This window comes from Lycium barbarum, unplaced genomic scaffold (assembly GCF_019175385.1).
Source record: "Lycium barbarum isolate Lr01 unplaced genomic scaffold, ASM1917538v2 unchr_scaffold_07, whole genome shotgun sequence".
In the NCBI taxonomy this organism is placed as follows: domain Eukaryota; kingdom Viridiplantae; phylum Streptophyta; class Magnoliopsida; order Solanales; family Solanaceae; genus Lycium; species Lycium barbarum.
In genome coordinates, this window is record NW_026843404.1 from 400,782 (window position 1) to 413,660 (window position 12,879).

The following is a 12,879-nucleotide window of genomic DNA, read 5'->3' on the forward strand; positions in this document are numbered from 1 at the left end:
CATTTAATGCTAAGGATAAAATGAAAAATATTTAATTAATTTTGTCTTGATTTTGTAAATGAATAAGTAATTTGGAACTTATATTTTTAGTAATGTGGTCAAGTAATATCGGACGGAGGGAGTAGCAAATTCAACGCAATATTGCTTAAAGATAAGAATGATACTCCTCTCATAACTTTTACTTGTCTAATCTTTCAAAAATAGATTTTCACTTTTAGCATATTAAAATAAGATAATTTATTTTTTTCTGTTTTACCCCATAGTATTAAATACTCGCTTCAAGTTATATTTTAAAATCTAATAAAAATATGCACCAATTAATATGAGTATATTGATAAATTATGCCCTTTATTTATTATTTTTCAAGGAGTGTATAATCAAAAGCGAACAAGTAAAAGTGAACTGAGAGAGTATTTAGGAAGAAGGTTGAGGACGCTGGCCAGATGGCTTGTCATTTAGTTGCCAAGTGGAAGCACACGTTGCACTCACTTCATAACCGCCCAACTTCCACCGCTAACTTAATTTCTCATTATGCTCTCTGAATCTCTCTCTCGTTCTTTCTGAGGCAGCAAAGATGGGTAAAGAAGCGGAGTTTGTTCACCTGAAGAAGAAACCCATGAAGAAACGCAAAAAGAATCAACTTCTCAACAAAGTCTTGGATTATCTCATGTCTGACACTTTTATGTTTGCACCTCTCTATTCTTCCTCCTCCTCCTCTGTTCCTGATGGTGAGTGTACCAATGTTTTGACTTCTCAAATTGTGATTAGGATCACAATATTAATTTGTTGGATATTGTTCTGTTTCCAGGAATTGAGGAAGATAAACCCCTGGACAACGTTGGGGATTATTTGAAGTCTGATGACTATTTGTATGCCCCCTTGCTTATTTCCCCACCTCAGGCTTCGGTTCATGTATCTAAAGGTACAATCTTTTCACTTTTAACACCATATTTTCTTCCTTTGTTTGTATAGTATCCCTTAGTACTGTTGTTAAGGTGAGTTGATTCTAGAGTTTTCTGGTTGTTAGTAAGGATTAGCATACATTCACAACTAAAGGGATGAGCCTGCATGGTAGGAACTTTGTAAGTTTGCACATTCATAATTGTCCCTCAAGATGCTAATTTTATCTAATATCCCCCATTACCAAACTATGACCTATTGTATTGCCTTTGGGCCCTTATTGTTTGAAGGAAAAGGGTTCAACAAAGGGACAGATTATGATTTGCCTGGGACGAAAGACCAATGGTTTTTCTTGGTCAAAATGGAAACTTGGATTACACCAGATACCTCCTTGTGATCTTACTTTTTGTCATCTTTATTTATTGATTAACCATCAATAGGCAGCCTTTGCTGGTGAACTTTTGTGTTTTGCGAGAGATACAACCTATATGCCAGATTTTCTCAACTATATGTATATGATTCGGTCTTTTTCAGTAGTGTCTTGACAAATTGCGGAGGGGAGTTGAGGATCTTGAGACAATTGTGTATGAAATGCAATGTATGCTGCCAGCAGCATTCGCTCTCTATCTATTTTTGTATTTTGTGTTTGTCTGTGTGGGAGCATTTTGTTCACTTAAATTGAATTGCAGCTCTTCGATCTCACTTTTTTTTTCCCTGTACTCTAGGGCCGGTTCCTATACAAGAAGAGATGGACAGAAAGAGATCTGCTGATGTGCTAATAGGAGGGACTGGAAAAGCGGATGAACCTGGTAGGAAGGTAGTTAATGTGGTTAGCAAAGATCATAACATGGATGGTTTTCCTCATACTAAGAGTCCTATGGTCACACGTACTCGGGTACGTAGAGAGACTGTGAAGCACATGATCTATCAAAACTGCTGACCTTTATTTGCGAGTTACGTCAGGTCTGTTTTGATTCTTTGAATTTCTCTTATGCAACTTTCATACATTATTTAGATTGTTCTTTGGTTTGATGGTGTAAGTGGCAGAATTAGTTGGAGGCAAGGGTTGAATTGAACCCCCTTGGTCGAAAAATTATACCACATAAATAGGGGAAAACTTTTTTTCTTTGTTTTAAAAATATAAGCTGTTGATGAAAAACTCTGGAGTAATAGTAAAGGGGTTCAAAAGTTGCTTTAGATCACAGGTTCAAATCTCAATTATTCTAGTATTTTTCTGAACCCCCTTATGTAAATTCATGGATTTTGTCATTTTTCTTTCCATTCTATCTCTTAGTGGATGGGGTCGGCTTCTAATGGTGCGTTGCCATACCCCTTCTTTGTGCTTTTGGCTCTGTTTTTTTGGTTTCCTCGTTAGGGTTATTTTTTTGAGAGAAGTTTCTTCCTTGCCTTACCACCAGGTAACTTTGGCTATGTTGCTCTATCCTTGAATCTTGATGATGCAATGCCGGAATTGATATTAACTCGTAATTGGTTTTTGAACCTGAAGATGGGTCAAGTCTATGAAGACATTACCTTTATATTTAAAGGAGTTACAAGGGTTCAATTCTAGGAAGACATTCCCTTTAAGGAGTTGAACAATGCACTTTGTAGTTCAATTCTAGGGATACATCACCTTTAAGTGAATTAGGCAAGGCACCTGTGCACTTAATCTCTAGAAGGAGGTAAGCAGCCTTTGCCACGTTGCTGGCTCCCGGGAAAAAGGACCTTCTACATTTGACAGTTCTGGAGGCCTCACTGTAGTAGGGGCCTTGAAGATCTCTTGTAGCTGACCTTACCTTGATGAGACAGACATGGAAGGTTGGAAGGTTGTTTCTTAGTGTAGAGGCCTTATCTTTGTTGTTAGCTTTCAACTCATTTGTTTGATAGTATTCATGCATTTCTATCTAATTTAATAGCATGAGACTCGTTTTACTCTGCTCCACTCACTGTTATATTCCGGAGTTGCACTAACCTGAGAGGCACCTGAAAGGCTGAAACACTTGCACTGGAAGCCTGATCAGAGTTCTTGTCCTAGATCTAAGTTCTCCTGCTCTTAGATTCCTTGATCACAATCGTCGTCTTCCCTGTCTTTTGGAACTCTAGTTGCATGCATTACCAAAAACTCAATGAGCCTCTAGGGGAAGGAAAGCTACCACAAAAGAATACAGTGCATGGATTAAATTATGTTACGTCCTTATGATTCCCTGCAATATTTTTGCTTTCTTTCATTCGCACTGGTTTGTCTCTATTTCAATCCTACGCTTTTAGGATTTTATTGGATTCACGTTTTCAGGAACTTAAAGTAACCTATGATAACTTAACATCCTGTGTGTTCGAAATCAGTTTTCGTGAACTAAAACTTATAATTCAGCTGAGGACTGAACCTATTTATTATTTCGGCTGGAGGACTTGTTCGGATGTTCGAAGCATAGGGATTTGGTTACCTTCTCTTCCTTCCATGGTCGATTCCTCGTCTTCAATAGAAGGTGTCCTACTATTTCTTCCTCTCCTTGTACATCATTGCGAAAATTGTTCAATTAGGTGTAGCCAGTCTTTTTAAGTTTTATGCATGTTAGAGTTCACCTGTGATCCTACAACTCACATACACCCGATTCATGTGGTTATGAATTTTATTGAGCCATATAGAATCCTAGTCTGGGTTGACATGGTCCTACTATTTCTTCCTCTCCTTGTACATCATTGCGAAAATTGTTCAATTAGGCGTAGCCAGTCTTTTTAAGTTTTATGCATGTTAGAGTTCACCTGTGATCCTACAACTCACATACACCCGATTCATGTGGTTATGAATTTTATTGAGCCATATAGAATCCTATTCTGGGTTGACATGGTGAAACTGAATTAGGACTTGGTAACAACTTCTGTTGTGGATTTTGGAGTTCATTACTATCCTTTCAAGGCCGAATTTCTAAAAATACGTGATCTGATAATTATTCATGAATGCTGTAATTTAATTAAAATCATGTTAATTTTGTTATGTAGTGTTAATTTCTCTAATTATATGATGCAGGATTAAACCAATGAGCATTTTGATGCATGAGAGGGTACTCTGATTTGACAGCTAAAAACTGTTGTGTTGTCAAACTGTTTTCTTGATCCAGCTTATAGAATGTCTTCCCTCTGTGCACTGCAGGATGGTTCTTTCACTGGTTTTGTCATAACATAATTCTCCTTTATTAGTATAGGAACATATATTACTCGTTGGCTGCATAAAGAAGTATAATTGTCTCAAGAGTGTGGCAAGTTTAGCTGACAACCAGACTAATGTTGTTCGAGTTAGACTTTTGGCTTGAAGCATTCAGGGATTACAGTAATACTGGTCTATTCCCTACTTTGTCTTAATTGGTTCAACATTTTCTCCTTGTGGGTTATCATTGGGATGAGGTTATACTTCCCTCAAAAATCAGAATGCTAGACTCTATGACAGACAGAGCTACTTTTTCCGCTATTTACGTGCATAATAACTTGCAAATTTACGAGAGGATATTGCGTCCATTTAATAACTCGCAATTACGTGCATTATGTTAATGCTGAAATATATTACCTCTCGTTCTATATATGTGCGTATCAATGTCCTGCTTTTTCATTCTCAGGCAGCAGGCTGATAGAAACAGAACCAAGCAAGGCTTGTGGGATGAAGTTCGTGTGATGATGGGCAGTGCTGCTGCTTAGCTAATCTGATTCAAGATAGTTATAGCTGGATTTGTTTACCTAGGTAGTTTCGTTGAGTTTATACATTGTAATATGATAATTGGGTGAGTATGCTAGTTTTACCCGTCATTTTGGTCTGGACGTTCATGCCAATGTACACACTGTAATATGATATGCGGGTACATGTGCTAGTTTTATGCGTCTTCATTTAGGCAAAGGACAGTCCATAGCTAATGTATGCATACATTGTGTTGCAGCTACATGTAGTTATCCCAATCCGTTGTCACCAAGAACATTTTCGTCATTAGTTTAGTCGTCTGCGCTTCTTGATGCATATTTTGATATTTTATGCTGTGCTCATTGTGGTCACGCCGTTAATTACTGCCTTAGCTACCGTTTGTTCTGCTGAAATTACAATAATGTTAATGTAGGGGTATAATCTGGGATGGTAAGACTGTCTAGTTAGAAGCTAAGACTTGAATAATTCATGTATTTTGATTTTGAAACACCAGCCAACCCTTACCCCTATTATTGGACACCAAATCTATTGAATAAGAGGCGCATCAACTTCACGGCGTTGAGGCATGTGGGGTACTGGTCTCTCCGATTAAGTTAAAAAGAATGATTATCTTGGGTTGAGACATCCAATTCGTTGCGTCCATAATTGCACATAACTGTCCGTATAAAAAAGTTACGCCATCAAGCTATATTTACATGTTGTAATAAGTAATATATCTCAGTTGCAAGATATTAGGTTTCATATTTTAAGAACGGATTCACATTTACATATATTTTGAATGACCTCTTAGGTTGAGACATTCAATTCGTTGCGTCCATAAAATTACGTCGTCAAGCTATATTTACATGTTGTAGTAAGTAACACATCTCGGTTGCAAGATATTAGGTTTCATATTTTAAGAAGGGATTCACATTTACATATCTTTTGAATGACCTAATAGTATAAATAATTACTTAAACGAATTATTTAGTTTATAAAACGTAAAATCTTTATTAAAACGTACCTCATGTGTGGTTATGAAATAAATGTTGGTCAACTATCTCTGTTTCGTCAGTGGATGTAACAGGTTCTTCGAATCAATGCACGCATGTGGCAGCACTTGAATGAAGTAAATGTGATTAGTGGTGTTGCGGCATTTGATGTCTTGCTGAATGTCTTCTTCGCCTTTCATTTTTGTGTATACTCAATTCAACAAGAGAGCCATGGTATAGTTTTATAATTAATGTAGCACGTGGCGTAAGTTGAATGAATAATTAATAAATTAGCAGGGACAAAGGGAAGGGTCCATCCATGTGTGCACATGCTCCTTTTCTATTTTCATGTCATAATCTGATGTAATAGCTGGCTGTGTGCACAGGTTTCCTTAATTGTTTTTTGCGGCGATAGTGAAATTAACCAGTTGGTGCTAAACACGGAGGTTGGAGGAAAGGTCTTACGGATAGTGAATTAACTGCAGACATGTTTTGGAGCATCGCCTAATCAACTCCCTTGGAGCATCGCCTAATCAACTCCCTTGAACGTGTTATTGTTTTCATTGTCAAAAACGACCAATAACCATCCAACACGGGCCACGCCAACTGCCTTACCCATGGGATTGGATCGTCACTGGTTTACCAAAGAAAAAGAAAAGTATAGCCCGCATAGCCAGTGGCAGAGCCAGGATTTTCGCCGAGGGGGTTCAAAATATAAAAAGTAAACATACGAAGAAGCCTAAGGGGGTTCATCATCTACTATATATACATAAAAAATAATTTTAACCTTATAAAAACAGTATTTTTTTTCCGCCGAGGGGGTTCGGATGAACACCCTCGGTTATATGTGGCTCCGCCACTGCTCAGAGCATGGCAACATATATAATATTTTATTCATTTCAGTTTATGTCTCACTATTTTCTAATAACACAGATTATTAACCGATGTGTTTGGGGCTAATTTCCCGTTTAAGTTTCATCGTCCTTGATTTTGGGTTTCTAAATCGAGTACTATATGCAGATGAATAATATTATAAGGTGTGAAAGTGGATCATTAGCCAGAGTTGGTCACAGTGAAAATCAACAACAGAGCTAATTAATGGATTAAATAAAGGAGCTCAAGTTTAGTACAGTGACAAATGCGAGTTTTTTTTTTTATATATATAATACTCCCTTCCAGATAAAAAGAGTGTCTACTTAATTTTTTTTATTTTGTTTTTAATCAAAAAGAGTGTCCATTACCTTATTTTTTCAGATTTGCAATCCTAATACCTATTAGTCAAATTACGTATTTTTATTTAAAAATTAATATTTTTTTTTAAAGGATGCGTAAATGATTAAAGTGGACACGGAACACTATAAATCCGAGGGAAAAAAAAAAAAAAGTGGACACGGAGGGAGTATCACATTAATCTGACATAGGACAAATCCACGAAGCAAATTTGATTCGATGACCTATCAAAATAGGAGCCTCATACGTGGTTTGCTTTGATGAGCAAATCAATCAAGTTGTACGCCAATAATTGGAGAAGATGAAGGCAATTGAGTGGGATAGCCGCAAATTTCGGGGTGTAGACTTATTTATGGAATGCATAGTAGTTTACTTGGACCCCAGATGCCACAAATAACTAATAATTAAAGTTGCGTCATTATTGAAAGTGAAGGAATCTCAACACATTTGTTATATGGTAAAATATTACTACTACTTTCACTAATACCTCAATGACCTAATATATGCTACAAATTAACCTTGGTCCAAATCTTACTAAAGTATATTTGGAGGATTTTGTACTTGGACTAAAGGCCTCCACATTCTCATAAAATAGAGATCTCCATGTGGAAACCATGTGAGTGATTATTTTTTCTTTCTAGTCATAGCCAAAACCTATGCCTTCAGAATTTTCCTTGTTCAAGGACCCACTAATCCACCCAATCTCACCATGTTTTCTGGATCCTGCCCTTTTTTCCTTTTCTAAGGTAGTAACCTTTGTACAATCTTTACCCAAATTAAAAATATCATAAATGTATTTCAATCTTACGAGTATTATAAATTCCAAAGCCCCATTTAAGGTTCTTTGACTTGGTCTGATTGAACTACCTATCCCCTTCCCAATCAATCATTTGTGTCTAAACGTCTAGGAGTAATTAATTTTCATATGCTTCATCTGCAACCAAGTTTTACCATACTAACATTCCTTAAGTCAGTGTCTTAAACCTAAGGAAACTATCTTTGTTATATTTGTATACGGTAAAAACCGACTCAATTCAATTTGTAATCGGTAAGGACCGAAGGAAATATTGCAGCTGTCCGATACAAGATCGAAGGAACGAGGACCGGCGAGTTGTGAGTCTTTCCAATTAAGTGTCAAAAACCGAGGGTATGCTGATAAGCATAGAAGACTCGAGCCTGAAGCGAATACACTGAACATAGGCCCGGAGTATCCGTTATGAGCCAGGCCACGCGACACCTGACTGTTCTGCCATTTGTGCTGACGACAGTACGGATGTCAGAATGACCGTACAGACGCCGCCTTATCCATTTTAGGATTTTCTTAGAGAGGCATTTTTAAGATTGTACTAAGGCCCATATATTTGTAGCTATAAATAGGGGAGTACCCCCTTTATTTTAGGGTGAGATTATTCTTCACACTTGTAATCTGAAAAGGAGGCAGTGGAACTTTCTTAAGTGATTGGTTCGGTTAAAGGAAGAAATCTCCAAGACCGGACCAGTTCTCCAAGTTTACAGACTTGGTTTCTTAAGCTCTATTTACTGTTATTCGTCAATATACGTTTATCATTTACTTACTATTGTTATATGTAATCTATTAATCAAATCACATATCCTATAAACCACTTACAAATTTAATTGTTACCATTTTTACGGGTAAACAATATTAATGACCAAAGAAAAGAAAAGATAGAAGCACTACATTCCTAATTAGGTGGTTTCGCTTGAGAGCCCATTTGCAACAAGTAGGTGGATATAGGTGTTAACGCCATTTTAATTTGTAGTATTCAAGCATGAAAACCTCAGTGATAGAGGAAAATAATTAGATGGGTTTTGTGTGAGTGTCATTTTGTAGTCATAATAAGTGACAACTCTTGGGTTTGCATGACACTAAGGGGACCTTTTCAAATATTATTCCTTTCATTTAGGGTTTCTTGCATGGTGGGCCAAATGGTTCCATGTGCCCTGCATGTGCTGTGTCCTTCACTCACTGGCCCACAACATCCCTCACCCCCACGCCTCCTCACCACCCCACTTCCTTTTAAGCAAATAAATTAGTGGCCACTTTTCACTTTTCTTCTCCTTCTCATTTCCCTTCTCTGTGCTCTTGAGCTACATTCATTTGCCTGCTGGATCTTAGAAAACAATAGATTACTGTCTTCTATTTCAGATTTCAACCTTCCAAGGAAAAATCTTCTGTTGCATTTAAGAGAAAATTTAAGCTCACTAAGGTATGTTAATTCTTACTATACTATTTTAATGTTATAATTAAGATGCTCTCCAAGTTTAACCTTTTGCATGTTCTTAACATGTATGCTTATTGAATTTTTTTTGATATTCGTAACTATATCTGTGTGGTTCTTTCGGAAACAGTCTCCCTACCGTCCCTATCGTCCAAGGTACGGATAAGGTCTGTGTATACTTTACTCTCTTCAGACTCCACATTGTGGGATTTCACTTATATGTTGTTGTTGTTGTTTTATGCCTGTGTAGTCATAACACACATTCATGAACATTTTTGTTACACTAAACTTGAGAGGTTAATTTTATCAATACTTTGTGGTCAATCTATCGAACCTGGCATGTGCATGCAATTGAAAATAATTTTTTTCTTTTTGGACTTCTAAGTTTATCCTGCATGATTTCATTCTTACGTTTTTTTCACTTTTGTTTTTTTCTTAGAGAATGTCGAATACTGGTTCACTCAAGCAAGAATTTCTCAAGAAATGGATACAAGGACTTAAAGCGTGCTGTGCTAAAAAGAAAGAAATGAGCATAATGGAGAGAAAGAAAGCTATAAAGCTATCAGCAGATTTGGCCATGGCTTCCACAAGAAACTCTACAACATATTGGAGCCATACCCTTATGGCCAATGCTTTACAAGCTAACAAAAACAAATTCATTGTTTCCGACATTCTCGGCAATGACTCTGATCATGGCATAAAAAAATCTTCAATGAGAGTACTGGCCACGTCGCATAAGAACATGAGAAGCAAGAAAATTCTCAAGAAAAGTTGTAACATTTCAAGAAGAAGTAAAAAGATGGCTTTAGGTCGTTGTATAGCAAGAAATCTAGTGAATAAGAGAACCCAAGTTCTAAAAAGACTTGTCCCTGGAGGAGAATACATGGATGATGAATGTTTGATCAAAGAAACCTTAGATTATATCCTTTCACTAAGAGTTCAAGTTGATGTTATGAGGCATCTTGCTAATAATGCTACTCACGCGGTTTCTCATACTACAACAACATCATAGTTGTTCCTTTTCTTCTCTTAGTTTTCTTTTTAACCATCAAGTCAGAATACTTCTTCTCCTTTATCTTTTTTTTCCCCCAAACTTTCTCATGGAATTTTTTGGGCATTGGTTTGATTATCAAGAAGAAGAAGAAGAAGATGATAATTCTTAGTGTAACCTGTCACAATGTATATAAGACTATAAGTAATGCATATATGTTATACATATATTTTTGGAAGAGGATTATAGCTTTTAATTGTTTCTTCTCACTTCCATTGGCCTTGGATATCTTGGAAGGCATGATGACTTCTTTTTATAAATCACCCTCTCAATCTATGTATCTTATTAAATGTTCACACAAGTCTCGTTAGATTGACAAAAGACTTACTCCCTCCGTCCCAATTTATGTGATATAGTTTGATTGGACACAAAATTTAAGGAATAAATAAATTTTTTGAATCTGGTGGTCAAAATAAGTCAAGATATTTGTGTGGTTATAAATCATCTTATTACGCGTAAAAGGTAAAGTTTAAAGTATTGTTGCCAAATAAGGAAATGTATCATTATTTTTTACACGAATAACAAAGGAAAGTGTATAAATTGAAACAGAAGGATTACATTTGTTGTTCAATTGTTCACAAGTTTATGGACCGCAATACTAGGCACTATCTTTGTTTTATTTATCTTATTAATATTGTTCATAAGTCTTGTCAGATTGACATGAGTTTTGCCATATTAACAAAATAAGGTATTATCTTCATTCTACTTTTTTGTTAAATTGTTCACATGAAGTCTTGTCGTATTTTAGCTAAGTCACACAGGGGGAGGAAGAAGGAGAATGTCTATCCGTGAGTCTATCCGCAAAGTTTGTAAATACTCCGAACAAAATGATCCTATTTGTGCAAATATTTGCAACGAATTGGTGCATGGACCATGGAAAGAAAGGCCCATAAGTGCAAGGGCAGTTTCAGCAAGTCTTTTAACATATGTGGGCTATAAAGGTGCCAACAAACAAAATAGAATTGTGTCCCACTGAATTTTACCTCATATAAGGATTTAAATAGACGTGTTGGCTAAGATTGCGCTAAACGGAATTCTAAGCAAAAATAAGGTATGTTCTAACCACTCCAAGTTTGTTGCAATCAATAAAATTTTGTGTTAAATATGTGTTGTTCACATGGCGGATTATAACTAAATCTTTCTTAATCGAGATCATTTCCTAAACATTTCTTGTTGCTTCCAGAGGTACAAATAATTTCATTGTCTATTTAATTATTTCAATGTCTATTTTATTTATAGCTAGATAATTATTCCCAAATAATAATAGAGTCATGCAAAGTGAAACACAGGGAGCGCCAAATAAGCTTATGGAGTCAATATTTCTTACCTTTTCCTTAATACTAAATATAGTAATACCACTCAGAATTCATGCTAATATCCCTTAGCTTGTTGTTGTTTTAAACATTTAAATAACTTCACGCTGAAAATTTGCAGTTCTGATCTCTGAAATCACTAATTTTTTCATTTTTGGCTGGATAACTCCTTTAAAGTGTTTAAAATCAAATTTAGAACCTACTAGCTCTTTTTTGAATGCCAAACGACCACCTTTAATAGCCTTTAATTACCAGCAAAACTCTTCTCACAGATACACGAGCCAAATACACAAACATGTGGTACAACTTTATTTACAGAAAAGTTGTAAGTAGAACTAAGAAGACTATATAATTGCAGCAGTTTACTCTTGGAAACCAACATTTTGATAAGGAAAAAAAAAATTTAGTATTAAGGTATCATTCCAAAATTTAATTTTCTCTCTTCTCTTTCATGTATTGTTTTTCTATGATCCTCTAGTGTTCACATGTCAGAAGAAAAAATTTAAATAATGTAAAAAAGAGAATAAAGCAAGAGTAGAGATTTTATGGGAATTAAAGAGTGCACTAGTTTGCTTTGTTTTGCCATAAGCCAAATCAAAGTCCTTGAAAAAGATAGTGCTTTTGCTTCACATTCCAAGCTGTTGCATCTTTGAATTCCTTCACTAAATCATGCATTATTTTCCTATCTACCATTATCAATCTCAGAAAAGGCCCTTCTATTGAGATATCATCTTTTGCTGAATCTTGGACACTGAAAAAGCTCTCTGTTTTACTTTTTTTTTTTCAAGAGCCTTGTTTTCATTGAAATTTTAATGTTTTTGATCTCTTTTAGCCGTTCTGAATTCTTCAAATCCATTGAAATCCCTTCTTGAATCACATCTACGTACATTCAGATATTGCTAGGTTGTAACCTGGTGTCAAAGCAGAGTTTCCTTCTTGCTTGATAGCTTTTTCTTGGTGTTCTAATTGGGACTTGTATAGCTACGGTTTCATCCAATACATAAGCAATAGAAAAACATCTTCTTGAGTCAATATCATAGTAGTTATTATTAACTTCGTTCCTTGGCCGTGCATTAACATTCTTAAACTTGCCTAGCTTCACTTGAACAAGATTTTCTCCGCCATGGATCGAATATTTCCAATTAGTCGCTCTTTGTAGTACAGTTTTTATTGATGAGGTTGCTCAAAACGGTGAAATGTTGAATATATAGTGATCGATTTCGGCTGTGTCTTTTTCAAAAAAAGTGATGCATGTTTTCTCTTGTAAGCTTAACATGGTATCGATCGATGCCACCTAGGGACAAAATAACGTATCAATCGAAAAGACTACCAAATGCATGAATTTTTAAGTTTAAATTGAAATAATGCCGTCTAGTTTCAGATATTCGAAAATCATGGCTCCTTAGCTTGTGGATGGTAAATTTTAGGATGATATATGGTTCCTTGTAGATAGTTAAATGATTTTCAATATCAATTTTCTTATAAT

The 12,879-nt window shown here is 35.8% G+C and overlaps 2 protein-coding genes across 3 annotated transcripts; both read left to right on the forward strand.

The window, feature by feature from the left end:
• Positions 1-478: 478 nt before the first annotated feature.
• Positions 479-4,927, forward strand: LOC132625570 (uncharacterized). 2 transcript variants are annotated; one of them, XM_060340166.1, is made up of 4 exons: positions 479-728; positions 809-922; positions 1,626-1,863; positions 3,929-4,505. In XM_060340166.1, exons 1-3 carry the CDS (start codon positions 575-577, stop codon positions 1,838-1,840), a joined length of 483 nt encoding a protein of 160 aa, XP_060196149.1. In that variant the 5' UTR covers positions 479-574; the 3' UTR covers positions 1,841-1,863; positions 3,929-4,505. The 2 variants fall into 2 exon arrangements, with proteins under 2 accessions (XP_060196149.1, XP_060196147.1); XM_060340164.1 differs by lacking the exon at positions 3,929-4,505 and adding an exon at positions 4,512-4,927 and having other exon boundaries at positions 482-728.
• A 3,930-nt stretch (positions 4,928-8,857) lies between these two features.
• LOC132625569 (transcription factor IBH1-like 1) lies at positions 8,858-10,260 on the forward strand. The gene is made up of 2 exons (XM_060340163.1): positions 8,858-9,017; positions 9,469-10,260. Exon 2 carries the CDS (start codon positions 9,472-9,474, stop codon positions 10,039-10,041), a length of 570 nt encoding a protein of 189 aa, XP_060196146.1. The 5' UTR covers positions 8,858-9,017; positions 9,469-9,471; the 3' UTR covers positions 10,042-10,260.
• Positions 10,261-12,879: the final 2,619 nt, after the last annotated feature.

Excerpts from the sequence above, each read along its gene's own strand:
- LOC132625570 (XM_060340166.1), top strand. The coding sequence starts at position 575 with ATGGGTAAAGAAGCGGAGTTTGTTCACCTGAAGAAGAAACCCATGAAG. Across the intron at positions 729-808 it reads CTCCTCCTCTGTTCCTGATG|GAATTGAGGAAGATAAACCC; the intron begins GTGAGTGTACCA and ends TTCTGTTTCCAG. Across the intron at positions 923-1,625 it reads TTCGGTTCATGTATCTAAAG|GGCCGGTTCCTATACAAGAA; the intron begins GTACAATCTTTT and ends CCTGTACTCTAG.
- LOC132625569 (XM_060340163.1), top strand. The coding sequence starts at position 9,472 with ATGTCGAATACTGGTTCACTCAAGCAAGAATTTCTCAAGAAATGGATA.